Raw genomic sequence first — 18,882 nt, 5'->3', positions numbered from 1 at the left:
TATGACTAGGATAGAGGTTTTTTTTTTTTTGTTGCTTAAACACAACTTAAAAACTGGCATATAGATTGAAGTTAGCACTTTCTACACAAGTTGAAACGGAGACTCAGTGAGACTGCGTCTTGCTGCTACGTCGTCTTAAACTGGTCATGTGATTTGGACGTCCGTCGACTCCAGAGGGTTAAATGAAGATCTCTTCAGGACCAGTATGAAGAGAGAATGAAAAATAAGAGCCACCATATCGTCATGTGACGGTTTGTAAGGATTATTTATTGAATTATATACATTACAAATAGAGGAGAAATCACAAGTCAACAATGAGGTAAATATATAAATAAAAAATATAATGGTATAGAAATTAATAAAAATATTATATAAAATATACAAGGACGTATGTATACAATTTAGAGAATATACACTGATCAGGCATAACATTATGACCACCTTCCTAATATTGTGTAGTCTCCCTTGTGCCTCCAAAACTGTTGTGACTCATCAGAGAATGGACATGGACCTTCTGAGGGTGTCCTGTGGTGTCTGGCAACAGAATGATGTTAGTGGGGGGCCTTTGAGGGGAGGGGCCTCTGTGGATCATCCCACAGATACTTGATCAGTTTGGGATCTAGTGAATCTGGAGGTCAGGTCAACTTCTTGTGCTGTTCTTCATGTTTTTTTGAGTTGTTCTTAAACCGATTTGTGTGTGTGTCTGTGTCAGGCTGCATCCTGCTGGGGATGGCTGCTGCCATCAAGGAGTGCCATTGCTATGGGGTGGGGGTGCCTGGTCTAGGTGGGACATTGTATTGTCACAAGACGGTCAATGTTATTTATTTTTTTAATGTGGCTGATTGGTGCAAGTGTGGATGTTTTGAGAATGTGTATATAGATATAACTGCAACTTCAACAAGGGACATTTTGAGCACTTCTTTGCATATTTGGTCAATGTTATTTATTTCTCCTGTCCGTGGTTTCAATGTTGTGGCTGATCGGTGTATATATGTAAGATGTGAAAATGTGGGTAACATAAAATTTATACACATTGTGCACAGAATATACGAATATAGATAAGCTTGAAAATGTGAGCCTATACTTTGTCTTTGCAAGATCAGGTGTCAGTGTTTTGCGTTTCACATCATCACTGCTCTTCTGCTACTACTTACCTTCTTAGTTGCAATACTGGCATAAACCATGAGATGGCAGCAGGCGTCCATGTCATACGCCTGTGTCCCCATGTGCCCTTATGTAAAATACTTCTGGTCTGGTGATAACTTATTTTGGTCTGTGTGCACTGAATAATAATGATAATCAAAATATGTGTGTATGTGTGTTCCAAAATGTGATTTCCTGGTCATTCATCGTTTAAGTGCGCATAGCTGATATTAAACTCAAAATGACAAAAGACCCCAGTTGGACACAGACCGAGAGGTTCCAGTGGATGGTCAGCAGCTTTAGTCATAGCAACAATACCAAACAAGGTTAAGAATATGTGCAAAGGAGGAAGTTCTGCTTTGTTACCAAGACACTGGCACTCAGTAGGAAGGCACATTTATAGTCTTCTGTAACGGATTGTCCTGTGAAGGGCAAGCGGTGCCATCAGGCGCCTCGTGCCATCAGGCGAGAGGTGGGGTACACCCTGGACAGGTCGACAGTCTATTGCAGGGCTAACACAGAGAGGCAGACAACCATTTACACTCACATGCACACCCACAGCCAGTTTAGAATCACCAATTAGCCTAACCAGCCATCTTTGGATGGTGGGAGGGAGCCAGAGGAAGCCAAACTGCGCAGACATTTACGTGTAGTCAGATGTTCCTAAATCTTTTTATAGCCTAAGACCTGAATAAACAGTTGTTAAACAAACATAGGCCACAACGCAGAATGCAAAGCAAGTGATCTCATATTTGATTAATAGAAGTAGAAGAGTGGCATTTTATAAGCTTTCACTTTAACCTCCTAAATAAACAAAATATAAAAATGTTTTTTTTTGCACATAGATGTTTATTTGTGATTTAAATAGGTGTCTAGTATGTCTATTCCTGTAAGTGATCTATTTCAGTCCATGCAAGCAGGATTATAGTACTGAGCAGAACCCTCGTAGATCAGCTGACTTGATAGATGTGCCTGTCTGCGTCCTCAGTGCGGAGACACTTTACTATCAGTGTGGGCTCAGTCTGACCAGAAAAACAGCCAAAAAAGAGGAAAACAACTCATTACATGTTATGTTTTGCCAGCAGTAATCTGAAGTGACCAGTGAGAGTTCACAAACATATGCCCGTGTGCACAGACATATTGTTCCCTTTTTGTTAATAATAAAATCCCCATTTGGAATACTTAATCATCTAATTATCTAACTGTATTATTTGGATGTGTTCACAGGGGATGTTCTTAAAGGATTACGTCTTGATTGCTCAACCAAAAGTAGACAACATAACTACTGTAGAGAGTCCAAATCTATTTACTCTCTCAACTTCCAGGTACCAGGTGACGTGAGACAATGCAGCCTTATCCTTTTTACATTTCGCTGTAATTCAGCTTTGTCCGCATATAGTTTTGTGACTTTGAATCATGCTTTGTTCATTAAAATACCTCTCATTTGAGGGAAGAATGGTTTCATGTAAATGCCTTCATCATAACTGTGTGTGAAAAAAAAAATGGCTGGTCTGAATTTAAAGCAACTTAACCAGTCCCAGTCTGGCATACTATATTATAAACCCTTATAAGCCCAACCATTATTTATGGGCTACTCAGTGTACCACATTCACTGACTAGTACTCCTATGACTAGCATGTATGAAACCTTTCCTATGCTTCATTTCTTTTGCCTTCAGCTTCGTAGAGTTGCCAGCGTTTTTAGAATAAGTTCAATAACACTAATTATTATAAAGCTGTGATTTATTCTTTTGTTTTGATTAGAAAGAGGCAAAAATGTTAAGTTTTGCTGAGGTTCTTGAATATCTCTGAGATCTGGTAATAAGGATTAAGTGACTAAGTGGAATTCAAGATTATCCAAAGTCTAAAGAATCTACTAAGAGTCTAAGATTGTTCATTTCTGCTTTGCAGCTGCAACTCACTTAATTTGGGGCCTCTGGGTTAAGAAGACATTAAGGATCATGCCTGAAATCATTATAAGTTTGTTGCTGATGATTAGCTGTACAAATGGCTTGTCAGGAATTTTATGAATTTGACTTGTTTTTAAGTCTAGTTTCACAGAACACATTGGTGCCATTTGTACCAGTTTGGGACTTTTATATAAATGTGTATCTGTTACTGGCTTTTGTACCAAGCTCTCTCTTGAAAAATAGGTTTTTTATATATATATTTTTTAGGTTTGTCTGTAAAAAATGTCTGCACTTCAAGCTACCAAAGGAAAAAGATAATTGATTTAAAACAAATACACTTGGTTCATCTGAGACAATGTGGCATCTAAGTGTTTGAATCAGTTTAACAAATCACACTCGTTTTATCTTCAGTGTTTTAAATTTAAAGTTAAATAATGCAGACATTAATACATTTTAGACGATGCACTCGTCATGTGTAAATGTTCCCCTGGTTGGTTAGGTAAATTCAGACAAAACTAAATTTTTTTTTTAACGACATATGTCAGCCAGTTTAATAAAAAGCCTACCAATACTTTTATAGTTTGCGTGTTGCTCACGTTTTTATCACAGCTCCTTTCTCAGATCTGCAGTGCATGTGCTTGCACTTCCTCTCCGTTACATAAAGGTCTAATTGTTTTTATAGTAAGTCTTGGGCAGGTTTGAACACTCAAGCCAGATTACGGTAAGGATTTCAACCCAACAGGATTACCTCTAGATTTAAGCACCTTATTTAGTCCCAAGCAATGAAAATCAGCCATAAGCTCGTCTGTGGTGCTTGTATATAAAGGCAGCTGCAGACACAAGACACAATCTGGTGGATAACCACAAACAGAACTTGAATTTTAATCAACTCTTGCTACTTTGACCCAAAACAGGTAAGATGCAGACATTTTACCTATTATAGGACAGTTAGCGTTCTCTGGATTTCTTCTGCAGTAATGATCAGAAAGCTTGTTATCATCATGCTGTATGTTGGTATCAAAGATTGTTGTCTATGTGACATTTTTCTGGAGGTGCATTTTGAGACTGAACATTTACCACAGAATTGTTTTGTTTGCTCTGTATTACTCCTCTGTAACTTTAGCTTTATTTGCCAGATACAGTATATTGATGGTACATTTACGATATCAGTACGAGTTGATAGACTGATAAGTCTAAATCTATTTGAGCCTCTATGCAGAATCCTAGCAGGAATAATACCACAGGTCCTTTGGTCATTGGACTGTTAAAACACTGATATATATTTATTTTCATTGCAGAATGGGATCCTCTAAGCTGGCCCTGCTGATGGTCTTCGTGTCCTGCGTGGAGCGCTGCCTGTCTGCCGACTGTGTGGTTGACCGCTTCTCAGTCAAGGAGGACTTCGACCCCAAGAGGGTGCGTGAATTAATAACACACACAAATAGCACGTATATTAGAAAAGAAGAAAGTGTCTGACTTTCTTTCTCCTTTCCTTTACATTGCAGTATGCAGGAAAGTGGTACGCGCTGCAGAAGAAGGACCCAGAAGGCTTGTTCCTGCAGGACAACATCTCGGCTGAGTACACCATTGACGATGATGGCTCCATGACTGCCTCCTCCAAGGGACGTGTCACCCTGTTTGGGTGAGTTAGAAAGCCATTTAGAGATTTGCCCTCAGAGTTTCTGGAGATACTGGCTTAAACCAAAGACCATCTGGTGTCACCTTTCTTTTAACACCCCCTGATTAGAAGAAAGGGTCAGGTTAAACACAACGCCCTTCTTGACTCTTTAAGACCTCGGGTGGTGAAGGGAGCTCAAATATTCAGTTGAGAAAGGTGCTCAAGTTGTGTTCAGGGTCCACCTAAAGTTTTAAGGCATACTTTAGGGACTAGCATCTGAGCAGCATTAGCTACAAGCTGGGTTTTCCCTGGATTATGAAGGATTAGGAGGAAATGTAAATTGGAGAGGAGAGCTTTTACACAGGAATGTGGGTTTGAAGAACAACAGCTGATTTTAGTGCTTATGGAATAGACTGAAAACCATCTTGGTCTGTAAAATACACACACGTATCGTCCTACTGCACACTGAGGACTTTCTGACGCTTAAAAATTAGTTAGGAAACAGGCTTGCATTTTGAAAAGATTTGTCTTTGCATCCTCGCTTTGCAGTTTCTGGGTTGTGTGCGCCGACATGGCCGCTCAGTACTCCGTCCCCGACCCTACCACCCCTGGCAAGATGTTCATGAACTACCAGGGACTAGCCAGCTACCTGTCCAGTGGAGGTCAGTTCTACGCACACATTTCCACACTTCCTCGCATCCTTCCCTCATCCCCTCGTTCCTCCTCAAACTCTCCTTTTCTTTCTAACCAAGGCGACAACTACTGGGTGATCGACACTGACTATGACAACTACGCCATCACCTACGCCTGCCGCACCGTGAAAGAAGACGGCAGCTGCGAGGACGGCTACGCTCTCGTGTTCTCCAGGAACCCCCGCGGCCTGCCTCCCGCCATCCAGCGCGTCGTCCGTCAGAAACAGGAAGACATCTGCATGGCTGGACAGTTCCAACCTGTCCTCCAGTCCGGAGCCTGCTAAATAGAAAAGAGAGGGGAGAGCAGGAGTGCACCATCTGGCTGCAGTCTAGGTGGTTTAACAGCAAGAAGAGGGAGAATGAAAGAGTGCATGTGTATGTGAGAAGAGATATAAATGTGAGAGTGATCAATGCAGAAAAATGACAAGAGATGTACAAAAAAAAGAGGCAGCGAGACAACATCTTCATCTGTTTCTCTTTTTCACCTATTTCCTCCTGTTTCACTCCATTGTATCCACTGTATGTCAAATGAAAATGTCACTGTTTTTGGGTGCAGACAGGTATTTGGGTGAATGTGAAAGGTAAAATAAAAAAATATTTTTCTAAACAAAAATCTGTGAAAATGTCTTCTTTACTCTGGTCAGAAGTTTGAACAATGCAAACGACAAAAATACGCTTGTCAGCAGTTTCAGGCTTGAAAATGTGGAAATCTGCTGCACGCTGGAGGTGGTTAATCCCTTCTGAGCCCAAGAAAATGCAGCCGAACCAAACACAATACGCTTTGAGCAGGAATGGGCTTACTGGTGGTCTGATGTTTAGAAGTAGTCCTATTATACTAACTCAACACTTGAGCCACTTGAGAGATCTCTGGGGTCAAGGATCAAATTAGAAGTTTTGCGTCTTGTATGCAGCGCAGAGATTAGTGTTTGAACTAATTAGACGGCATTACCAGAACGTCATAAGTTACATTACTGAATACTGTCAGGAAATGAGAAACAAAATCAGGCTGTCCAATTTATTGTTATTTGAGTTTAACAGTGAAAGACTGAGAAAGAGTGACAGAAATACAGTTTCTCTATAGCTGCATTTGTTAAATTGTGAGAATTATCCATTGCTTAGCATGAAGTATTGTTCATTCATTCATTCATTCATTCATTCATTTTCTGTAACCGCGTGTCCTCTGGAGGGTTGCGGCGGGGCTGGAGCCTATCCCAGCTGTCATTGGGGTACACCCTGGACAGGTCGCCAGTTTATCACAGGGCTAACACAGAGAGACAGACACTCACATTCACACCTGGCCATAGGTGTTAGCCTCTGTGTTATTTAGAATCACCAATTAACCTAACAAGCACGTCTTTGGATGGTGGGAGGAAGTCGGAGTACCTGGAGAGAACCCATACAGACACATGGGGAACATGCAGACTTGAAGTGTTGTTCAATCTCTGAAATTTTTTCTTTTCTGGTTTGTTAGAGCAGCTGAAAAGTAGGAATTTGTGCAGCAGAGGATCAACGGGGGATCACGGATAATGGCTGAGAGTAATGACCCTGGTTGGCGGGACAGTGCGAGCTTGTCTGTTTATAAACTGGCTTAACTCTGATAGGATCAGTTGTCGTTTGGGAATCAGGCCATTTGTGATTCTGAAGAGTAATAAAAAGAAAAAAATGCAGTGCTTCATACTTCTGTTATGATCTGACAGCTCTTTTTCAGTGCAAGGGCCCGCTTTGAAATGATAAGAAATGCTGGTTGCATTTTTTTCTTTTTATTATTCTCTCCATCGTTCAAGTAGCTTTCCTCTAATTCAGTCACATTTTGGATTTTTAAAGAACCAGCTCCACACAGCATAGTTTACTGTTGAACTCATTACCTTAGATAAACCTGAGTATATGCAGTGTTTGTTAAAGTTAAAAACAATATTATCTGTCCACCAGAGGGCAGTCAAACCAGACGGATAGATAAACTATGTATATGTTGATATGTTTTGTGGGTTACCAAATTGATTTCTATTTAAAGGATAAACGTGTCCCGTCATCTGCAAATAATTTCAAAGCTTTGTTAAGTCCATATGTCTTCTTCCTGTTATTCTGGTTGTTGTTGATCTGAGTTTCTTCTCTCCAAAGATTGCTCTGGCCTTTTTTAGCTTTAGATTTTTAGCTCTGGCAAAGCAGAGTATCTTAAGGCTTGTGAATGGTTTTCACCTTGTGAGGGGGTCCTCTCTATTCCCCCTTATGAAGTCTTCTCTTTAGACTTGGGTAATGACATGACTACCCACCGTAGAGAGTTCTTAACCTGGCTGGGCTGGATATTATAAAGGGGGGTTTATTTTCATCCACCACTGCTGTCTTGTATGGATGTCCAGGTCTTTTAACGTTGCTGGGATCACTTGTTTGCTGTTTTTATTCTCAGAATGAATCAAACTATTGATTTGTTATGGCTATCCCTGATGACCTGTTTCACTGGAAAGACCTCCAGGACTTTTATCTGCTCAATTGATGAAGACATAATGACAGATTAGCCCATAGCTGTCCATGTACCAGTTTTTGAGGCACCTTTCCAGTCATCCAGTCCCTAAAACGTCCTCCAATTTGGATGTAAATAACTTCAAATTACAGATGACAGTCTACATTTTAAGTCCATATTCAATACATAACTGCAATTATAATGTGTTCAAACCTTACGTACACGGACCTAACTGTACGCTTTAAGACATGTTAGAAGATCAGACAAATCTTAGCCGAAACAAAGATCAATTTATGATTTTCTGGCCCAGAATTCAAGAGGTCCTGACATGCTGTTAATCGTACACAAGAGAGTTTATGGTATAGGATCAGGGGTTTGATTTTTGTTTTCATCATACAATCACTTTCCAATAGCTCGGCATGGCTCATGAGTGTACAAAGTATTGTATTGTAATTTTCTGAATCTACAGATAACTTATAGAAGTAAAAGTATTTAAATTATATATGCTGCTGGTTCTGGTTTAAATTATGCTCATTATGATCACATGGCTCCAGTTAGTTCCTGTCTCTCTTTTTTGTCTTCACCTGGACGTCTTCAGTAACGTTGTTGAACATCTGACTTGTTCCTTTGACTCATCAGACTTTCCGTCTCTGTGGTTTTACGACTCTGCCGGGGGTCTTGACAAATTTGTCTGTTTGACTGTTCTGCAAACAAGCCTTTGTCACAATTTTGGGGGAAGTGCAAGAATGCGCACATGAGGATACCTTGAGGCTGAGGAGTCACATTTAGTCGGTTTGTCCAGACTAATTGTGAACTAGTCAAAAATCCCACTCTTATTATGCTGTTACAAAACACTCATGGACTATATGTTTGTAACAGGAGCCTTTTCATACCTGATTTGCTAGTTTGTCATATATGCTATCTAAACAGCAAAATGTTAGAGAGATTGCTAAAAAAAAAAAAAACTGCCTGTGTAGAAATTGTGTAGAGTTGTTGGTTCAGATGGTCTGTACCATAATATAACTGATAATGTTTCGTCATCTGAACGTGGATGATAAACTTAATGATAGAAGCTATTAAAGGTACAGTGCAGAACATTTGTCTCCCCCTTCTGGAAGTGGGAGCAATTACACAAACTGTGTTGATACATGTGCCTACAGGCCACAGTTTCTTCTCTTCTTTCAGGTCTCTCCAACGCAAAAAAAGTCACACCAATGCAAAAATGCCAAATCTTTTTTGGTCTGTGATCCTCCCCAACTTCAAGTTTCTTTCTTTCTTTTTGTCTTGAGCAACAGACACTTTCCAGATTTTACCACCACACTCCTAGTGGCTGTGGATTACTCCAACTCCATTTTTATTGTTACTATTACTTTTTCACATCATTTATTGTTAGAAAAACACAGGACAATAGTTTCTGAACTTACTGGGCAAGGACTTGAACCTAGCCGACGTAGCTTTAAACTAATTGTCAGAGACCAACATGCATCTATAAGTAGAGGTTGTGAGAGACATTACTTCATACCTAACCTCAACAACAACAGATGTGTCAATCCACATAATAACTGAGGGAAGGTATGAGAAACTTTACGAATCACAAAGCAGCTTTTTCACCCCTTATAATTTCTGTAGGTATCATTTTCTTTCTGTGTTTTATAGCTCAGAACATTTTCCCCACATCAATTATTTCTGTTCTTTTTTAAGGACATGAGTGATCGTTTTATTTTGGTTTGGCTCCACGGACAGAAATGCCACTCTGTCTATTCAAGATCTTCTCTACTACTATTTTTACACAAGTAAGCAGCTGCAGAAAACGAATGAATGAATGTGCACCTGATTGTAAACACACTGCATTCGTATTAACTTAATTATTTAACACAAACCAGAGATTTCTGTCTGTGAAACAGTATAATGAATAAATTCATTTATGGTTTTATTTGACAGCGTTTCGTGGTGTCATCATAAATGCAAAGTAGTCTACTGTAGAGGTCCTGTCATGATCTGATTTGTGAGGTAGGTCCTAAATGCAGGACACAAACACGAGGAAGCTAAACTGTATGAAATAATTAAGTTCAGTTTAATGCTGAATTTCTTAAGGGAACAAACAAACACAAAAAACGCAAGGAAATGAAAGGGAGCTAGTAACAATGCAGCAGTAGCTTCACATCCCAGACAACTTGACTGAGAACAAAGGGAATGGCAGGACTATATATACACACACAGGCAGAGGGGTTAATGGGATACAGGTGAAACTAATGAGGGCAGAGCACACAAGGAGACACCATTAAAACAATCAAAGGAGGCAACACACAGGAAGTAAAGCAAGACAACACACACCATGGATAAAGCTTACAAAGTAAAAATAAAAAACGCAAGAAAAACCCAAAAGGGTAACGGGAAACGTTCAAAAGAAGATACCATGACAGGTCCTGCTCTCACCCGCTCCCCACCTGAAATCAACCCCGTCACCGTCCATATCTTCAACTACATCTGTGAAGCAGGAAGCTGCCTACTCATCAGAAAGTTGGAGGGAGCCCACTTTAACCCACAAAGTGAAATCATGTCAAGCTGACGGGAGTGTGAGTGGTGCAGGTAGATACAAAAGCGCAACTTTTCAAATTAAAACTGGGTCAGCATCGTCTTTGTCTCAAGGGACCCTAAAATATGGATCAGTGTGGCAAAGAAGCATATCTGTGAAAACATGAATGAAACGTGCCGTGGATTAATCAAATCTTTTAATTCAGAGGACAAACAAAAAAACGGCAAAGACAGTTAAATGATATTCCTGTAAAAGAGACATGTATTACAGTGGCTCTGAGTAAACTTGACCGCACTAGGAAATACATATATTGTCTAACTACACAACCTTTTATTAATAAAACAGTATGAAGATATATAGCAATGGTTAGTCACGTCCTCTCACACACATATCTATGAAACACATAAAACAAAATACAGACGTAGCAACAGCAATACAGGGCTTTTTTGTGTGTGTAGTTACGCTTGTACTGCTTTTTTTCAACAAAATAGCAAAAAAAAAAAAAAATCACTGATGTCAGAAAACTTGTTTATGTTTTACTTGTAAATCTGAATGAAGGCGATTCTCTGTCTCCACAATTCATCTCTAAAATTCTGACTGAACTTTTCTCTTTCACACATTTTGTTTTGCAAAACACTGTCATTTTCTTCTACGCATGTTTTTTTTTTTTTTAATCTCTACTTCCACTTCCTTCCACTTGCTTTCTATTTCTTTGTCTCCTCAATCTGCTCCACCTCGCTGGACTCGTCCACCACCTTGCCGTTGACCATCGTCTGAGTCACCACCTTCACAATCTTCCTGGTGCGAACATCAGGCTCCTCTGCACCGGAGAGACGAGAGATCAGAAAGAGGAATTAAGGGGTGTGAACTTTAGATTAATTCAGATGACATACTGTTGCCTGGGGATAGAATGAAGAAGAAAAATATGGGCGAGGTGGGTAATTCTTACTAAAACATTTGGTTTGTGAAAACAGATTCAGCTTTACCTAAAAAGACATCATTCATTCTGGGTTGTCTTGTCTTTTTAATGCTGTGAGACAAAGGATTTGTTAATCCGGAAGATGAATTGCCATGAGTCTGTCAAATTAAGACACAGTTACGACACCGGGATAGTTGTTTTGACACCCACATTGGTTGCTATAGGAGCTGAGCTGTTAGTGGTACTTGCATTGTTTTGGAAAACTCTAATTAGTCCGGGGGCCACTTGGGTGTGTTGAAAAATATATGTCTGTCTGTCTGTCTGTCTGTCTGTCTGTCTCACTACACTGGTGTACGCAATTCACAACTGAATCCTAATGAGGTGTTGCTATTTGGCAAAGCCAAGGACTCACTTTTTGGTGGAGGAGGAACTTCTTTGACCCTGATGGGCAGAAAAGAAGAAACTGTTAGAAATACGTTTGAATAACCAAACTAAATATTATCATAGATCTATATAGATGCTGGTTAGCTCAGTATAAAGAATGGAAACGGGTGGAAACAACTATATTGAGCTTCTTTAAGGTAAGAAAATCACAACTTTAATTATCATTATTGCATCATATTTTGTTGAAATTGAACATATAAAATTAATAAATTGTGTTTTTTTGCATGGATTATTATCTTCATGGTAAGTCAGGCTAGCTGGTTCCCACTGCTTGAAGTCTATAAGGCAGGGGATCAGTCATAGCTTCCTCTAGATCAGGTTGATATCAGATTAGTATTGGTTTTAACGTAAAAGAGTAGACAAGCGTACGCGCGCCAGACCAGTTGGTGAAGAGCGGGGAATCTTTTCATTTCACAGGTGTAAACCTTGAAAGAAAATCGTAGCTGGCTTCTCATTTCTTGTCTGTAACAACACCAACGTCTGTGCTAAAATCCAAGATCAGCTACATCCCAACAATGGCAGCTGGCAGGGGCAAGAAGCACCGGGGGGTAAGATGATCATACAGGGATTTGTAATGAAGCCAACGCTGTGAGCATGTCTTGGTAGTAATCCACAGGAAAACAACGTGCACAATCATGCTAAGCACGGTAGGTGAAAGTTAAACCAGGAAGTCAATTCGATAATTTGACTGTGTTATCTTCCAGATTACCTTGGCTAACCCGCATAATCGTTTAAAAAGTGTTTTATTGTCTCATAGCTTGTGCTTCTCTCGCCAACGCTATGCGACTATAATGAACGATTATTTCTCTTTAACCCCTGCATTAAAGCTTTGTTATTATTGTGCAAAACTCACGTCTCCTCTCCCTCCAGCAGGCGCCTGTAGGTGGCAATCTCCATTTCCAGGTTCTGCTTGATGCGGAGGAGCTGCTCGTAGTCGGTCTTGGTGCGCTGCATGTCCAGCCTGAGCTGGGAGAGGTCGTCCTCCAGCTGGCTCAGGGTGGCCTGCAGCCGCTCCATCTCGCCAGAATACTTCAGACCCGTCTCACCCAGGTTACCTTCCAGAGCTGATATCTGAGGACGGAAAGGGAGAATAATTACAAAGCTGATAGAGCTAGGTCAAACATTACCATTGATATTGCTCATGTGAGATCAGTAAGAAGTTGCAGGGGGACCATGGGTTCATAATCATCATAATTGCAGTGATAGTTAACAACCAGGAGGTGTTTGCTGGTGGAAATCAAACCTCAAGAATTTCTGCTGATTCTGAAATCGTCGCCAAATCCACAAACACCCATGACCTGACAAGACCTTGGCACGCACAACAAATATTGGCTGCTCAGACACGATTACCAGTCTCACCACTGAAAGGCACCCACCACACTATTTAGCAACTGAATCCTGTGTGTTCTTGCATGACCTAGAGAACATGTTTACTATCAACACAGGATTATAAGAAAGGAAAACAAGAATAGAGTTTTCCCAGATGATGTGATACAGTGGTAAAGTACAAAGAAACAGATCTCATGGATACTGAACCTAAACATTTACAAGGATTTTCTTTGTTGTTCTTTGAGAAATTCCCTTTGAAACCAGTCTTTATTTAAGTCAACGCCACGATTAATTGTGGCTTTGTGAAAAGTTAATACTCAAGACCATACTTTTAGAACCGTGGATGCGGTGTTGGCACTGTTTGTGTGCATTAGATTGTGTTTGCACAACTTTAAATGTAGAAATCCGACTTGTGAGATCCCAAGCATGCCAGACTTCTGCCTCCAGGGAAAGAAATAGCACCACAACATCACACCTTCCCTTTGTGTGTGGCACTAGTTTTACAAACAAACCTAAGAGCATGTTGATTTACCATTTCATCTGACTTCTGTGCCTCAGGTGTAGGAGCTCACCTGTTTGTGCAGACTCTCCAGCTCCACCTCCAGGGTCTGCAGGAAGCGCTGCCTCTCGGTCAGCTCTCCATGGGCTCCCCTCAGAGCCTCGTTGCTCTCCTTCACCTCATTCTGCACTGTCTCCAGCTGGATATGATGCAAAGAAGTATATTTTATTGAGACTTCACTCAGAGAACTTGACGTAAACCACATATTCAACAACATGCCAGAAGACATCTGACAAAAACAACCTTCCTGCGGTACCACTGCTCCGCCTGCTCCTTGTTCTTCTTGACAATCCCCTCGTACTGGGAACGCAGCTCCGACAAAATGGAACCCAGCTCGGGCCCGCTGCCAGAGTCCACCTCCACATTCACCTCATCCCTGGCAATGCGGGACTTCATCTGCTCAAGTTCCTGCAGGAGACAAGCTTAAAGTTTATTTCCTATTAAAAATCATTAGGATTGCATTGCGTTTAATGGAGCGCCGGAACAAACTTGACTAAAGGTTGTGCAGCGTTTAACATCAGTGTTAACAGGCGACATATGGAACTGCCTTGTGAATCCTACACCGCAGGGTGGCAGAGAGGATGTTTTCATTATTTAGACGACTGGCATTAATACTTGATGGGACAGGGCTCACCTTACACCCGGCCTTTCAACTCGCAACCGTGCACTCCTGCTCATGCACGGTTCGGGGATCTCTTTCACTCTCTCTTCTCAGTGACAGTGTAAGAGAGTTATTCATGCTTTTTCCCAGTCTTTGATGAGCAATAAAGCTCAGTTATATGTATATTTTTTTATCCTGAGCATTGCGATCAATTGATTGGGAAGGCAAAGTGTGAGAGAACGCAACGTGATCCAGTGTCCGAGCCAACCCCAAGAGATCCCGCTCGTCTATTTCAGTGTTGTGAAATTCAGCATAAAGGGCTGACACAGATTCTGGAGATGAGAACAGACAAAGAGGCATCTACAGTCTATAGTGAGCCGGGTTAAGAAGAACCGTGACACCATTTTCCACACAGATTATTTAAATAATCATAGAGCGGTCAAATAAGACAAATGTCAAACAAGAATACGTGAGAACTATGAGAATGATAAGTGTGCATGATGTGTTCCAGGTAAGAAATTAACTGTAACTGGCTAATAAACTCAAATTAATAGGCATAAAGCTACTTTTTTGTGTCACATTATGCTAGGGAAGTGTAAGAGGTATTTAGTTGGATTTCTGTGTTTCGGTAAGAGTGAGATCAGCCCTTTCTTTGGGACGAGGGGAGGTAAGTTTATCTTCATTTCCTCTGAGGACGCCGCGGATCAGCTGATTGGACAAAGAGCAGGCTCGAGCAACCAGACCTACCTGCTCCTTTTGTCTATAGTAACAAGAGGACTGCGCGTCTCTGTGCTCTCCCTGCCTCAAACATCTAATTCCTGCCTACTTTGGCTCTGAAAAAGTTCACCAAATTAGGTCAGGCTGATATCGAACAACTTGCTGTTTGTGAGGGAAGGCTGGGCGAAAAGAGAGACGGCCGAAACGAAAATGAGACGGAAGCAAATGCCAAGTACTTGGTGAGAAAAATAAAGAGTGAAATAGAGAAATAAAGAAAGAGCTACCGGTCGTACAAATGTGGATGCAGAAGAGAAGGGAAGGGATACTAACGTGTAAGGAGAGATGAAAACAGACGTACCTCCTCATGGTTCTTCTTGAGGAAGTAGAGCTCTTCTTTCAGGCTGTCCAGATCTCCCCTCAGAGAGGCGATGATCTGCTCGTGGTCGGTCTTGGCCTTTTTCAGGGCGACGCAGTCTCGCTCCACAGACTGACACATCACCAGCTCAGTCTCCCACCTAGTAAATTAAACAGAAACAGCCTTATAAGGTAGACTTTAAAGCCAGGATGCATCTGGTCAGTGGAATTAAACTTAAAGAAGAGAAATATGTCACTTTTCTTTGCATATTTTTACTTATAGTTTCAAATGACAGAAAATAATTAGAAACTAATGGCAGCAGCCGAAAAAAGTCTCCGGTAACAGGCAAAATTTGCATTTATTGTTTCAAAAGTTAAGACTTTGAGTTGATCAAATACTACACTAAACAGTGGCAAATATTTCTTAGCTAAATATTAAGAGTGATGTCATGATGAGCAACCAGATAGACGTGTTAAGTTGCAACTACGGCACGAATGTAAGATAAGAGCTTTGTCGCAAAAGACTGCAGTTGTTCATCTCCTCTGTGTAATGATTAATTAACTCACTTGATTCTGAAGTCATCAGCAGCCAGTTTAGCATTATCGATCTCCAACATGAGACGAGCGTTTTCCAAGGTCCTCTTCCTCACCTGACAAATATTAACGTGGGTTAATAGCGGCAGACATTCCTTCATCGTCTTCCAAAGTAACACATCCTTCTGTGCGTTTTTTGTCCATGCGATCACAGCAACACTGATTAGTGTTTAAATCTATGTCCAGCAAAGTAAAGCATCCAAGTTTCATTAAAGTGTGACTATCCCTAGTTTAAAAGTAACCCCTAAACAATCATTAACTGTCTGTCTTGGCTTCATTTAGTACAGGTTAACACAGGTGAAGATCCAGCATGAATTTAGTGATGCAGCTAAATTAAAAGCTGGCATTTGCATAAATGTTTTGTCTATGTAAAGTAATCCAAGTCATTCCTAACCTTGGCCTTCGTTGACTGGGATCTCAGAAGTTGTCATTTAAAGTGGATCTGTCTATATAAGGCATGTCTGTTAGGCTGCAGGTCACTTCATGCTCACCTCTTGCTCAACAGCGTGAGCTTGGGCCATCATGGAATCGAGGTCATGACCTTTGGGAATGCGGTCAAGCATCAGCTGCTTGATTTTCATCTCCAGGTCGGCATTGGCGCGCTCCAAAGACCGCACCTGAAAGAGAAGGGGTTTAATGATTAAAGTGTTTCGGCTTACTGCTCGTTGTATCATTTGCCAGTCTGCTGAACTGAACGGTGCAGCACCGTGCCGTGCGTCACACCTTGTCCAGGTAGTTGGCCAGTCGGCTGTTGAGGCTCTGCATGGCTTCCTTCTCGTTAGTGCTGTTGCCATGCAGCCCGTTGAGATGATGGCTGATCGGCCCGTTGAGGTCCTGTCCGATAGAAGCAGAACGGGTCAGCGGGCTGGCTGCCGAGAAGGAGACGGAAGCACGGGAGCGAGCACGGCCGGTGTCCATGAGAGAGCGGCTGGAAAAGGACGGCTGGCGGTTCATGGAGTAACTTCTCATCGAGATGCTGGAGGCCATGACGGTTGGCTGTGAAGGCAAAGAGGAACATTACTTTGACATCCATCACTGTGAAGATAAATTGCATGGGTGTTCAAATTAGAGGGAGACGTCATGATGAAAATACATAACTTCAAATGTCGGACTATTTGACCTATTGCAGTCATTTAAAGCTAATGTTACCTGAGATCTGGTTGTAGAAAAGGCTCTTCTGAGGCCCTTAGGGAAATGTGCTTTATTCTAGCATTTGGTCAGACTTTAATGGAAATACAAGTAGGGTCTTATGTTCAAGACTGGTGATCGCCCACTGAAGATGATGAAAGGAGCCTTTCACTGAGTGTGTGTACGGCTGCCTAGTGGCTATTCAAAGCAGCCATCTGCATGGAGGAGATGGACGACTTTATGGTCTTTGCCACTTCAGCCTGTCATTCTCGGCTCTGCGCAAATACATTTTCAATTCGAGACGACGGAAATCTAAATGTAAATGACTGCACCTCAACCATGGGCCTAGTAAGAGCCTCTCACTGAGACTAAGAACACTCACATGGAGTCTTTTGCTATGATAATAAGATGCATTTTATACTCAAGAAGAAACTAACGCAGGATTTATAGAAACGGAAACAAACTGACAAGATAGCAGGGTCAAAATATTTAGATTGCTGAGCGTTAGTGACATAAATCTGGTTGAATACTTAAATTAAATATCTATTTCTGTCTGTATGTTGCTCCTGTGCAGAGAGCATTTTATTTTATGTAAATACTGTGCTCGTATCTCTATTTTCTTTCCTCTTTTTCCTCATTTAATATGACGTTTAACAGCATTACTTCCTGGACTTCAAGCAAGACCAGTTGTTGTTTGGATGTTAAACATAGTGCAGCACAAGGAGGCTCTGTGTGTGTGTGTGTGTGCCTGTGCGTGCGTGTGTGTTTTGGGTTTCAGTGTGGCAGATTAGCGGTCAAGGGAACCTTTCTGTCTCCCGGTCACTTGATCCTCGCAACACCGTTCCCACAACACTACAAAAGGACCCAGCAGGAGACAGACGGTCCTTGTTTCAGATGAAAGATACAGAGCTTGGGAAAATGATCTAGAAAATATTCAGAGTGAATTCCAGTCACACAAGGACCCACTGTGTTCAGCAGGAAGTGGACTCCCATTTCATTTTTAGCTCATCTCACTATCAGCTGATGAACAGTTGAATGACGTTTTAATGTAAGTGAACATTAAAGTGAATAAAATCATATGCTAGATGACATTTGAAACATTATCTACCAGTTATATTTCTGATTCATCTCAGGGCACCTTTCATTTCACAGTCCCAACTTAATGAATGAAACTTAATGAAAGAACCGAGCAGAAATAATATTATTTATACAGTTCATTGTTCAGAAATCTTTTTATTTATTTATTTTTTGTTTTAAAATATAATTTCAAAAGATTCTTCTTACCAATAATTTCTTCAGGTGGAGTCAGGATGGGATCCAGAGGAATGCAGGTGGCTCTGACCTGCTGATGCTACAGGTGCGCTTATATAATATGAGCAGGAAGTGGGAGGGGCTAACTCCCAACCGGAGGAGTGTTTACAACACCTGAAGGCCTTGAGAAAGGTAGTGTGTGATGGGACTAACACACTCATCCATCTCATTTGTGCTGCTGGGGTGCAATACGACTCTTTGCTGACACACTCAATGTTCACTTTGTGCCTTTTCCTGTGGGAAGGCACTTGGAGAACCAGCCAGGAACCGGGACTGAGCCATTTAAGCTTGTAGTGTTTGTCAAACAGGCTTAAGTTTAACTTTAATAAACAATTTTACCTTAAACATCTGAAATACATGCACATAAAAAAGCTATAAAGCTATAATTGTTATGTCTGAAAATCTTAAAACAGCACCCTTCTCTCCCACCATCTATTACTACTACACTTCTAAATACGTCCAGTAGTTTCAACATCACCTGTGTGTAAGTTGCGTACTGATCCACATCTGTTACCAAACTTAACCTTAAACCCCGATTTAAGGTGGATTTAGAGAAACTCAATGTGCATT

The 18,882-nt window shown here is 41.1% G+C and overlaps 2 protein-coding genes across 2 annotated transcripts; one reads left to right on the top strand and one right to left on the bottom strand.

Annotated features, from left to right (window-relative positions):
* Window positions 1-4,089: 4,089 nt before the first annotated feature.
* Window positions 4,090-5,757, top strand: LOC311507302 (purpurin-like). The gene is made up of 3 exons (XM_084571599.1): window positions 4,090-4,468; window positions 4,558-4,694; window positions 5,220-5,757. Exons 1-3 carry the CDS (start codon window positions 4,352-4,354, stop codon window positions 5,644-5,646), a joined length of 681 nt encoding a protein of 226 aa, XP_084427725.1. The 5' UTR covers window positions 4,090-4,351; the 3' UTR covers window positions 5,647-5,757.
* Window positions 5,758-10,299: 4,542 nt separating this feature from the next.
* LOC311508028 (keratin, type I cytoskeletal 18) lies at window positions 10,300-18,323 on the bottom strand. Its single transcript, XM_084572643.1, has 10 exons — window positions 18,286-18,323; window positions 16,597-16,869; window positions 16,365-16,490; window positions 15,847-15,929; window positions 15,284-15,440; window positions 13,851-14,015; window positions 13,621-13,746; window positions 12,573-12,790; window positions 11,688-11,716; window positions 10,300-11,176 (listed from the first exon to the last, which is right to left on the bottom strand). Exons 2-10 carry the CDS (start codon window positions 16,858-16,860, stop codon window positions 11,061-11,063), a joined length of 1,284 nt encoding a protein of 427 aa, XP_084428769.1. The 5' UTR covers window positions 16,861-16,869; window positions 18,286-18,323; the 3' UTR covers window positions 10,300-11,060.
* Between the last annotated feature and the right edge of the window lie 559 nt (window positions 18,324-18,882).

Source organism: Chelon labrosus (assembly GCF_963514085.1).
Source record: "Chelon labrosus genome assembly, chromosome: 22".
Classification (NCBI taxonomy): domain Eukaryota; kingdom Metazoa; phylum Chordata; class Actinopteri; order Mugiliformes; family Mugilidae; genus Chelon; species Chelon labrosus.
The sequence above is the reverse complement of the archived record's forward strand: the minus strand, read 5'-3'. Positions and strand labels throughout refer to the sequence as shown.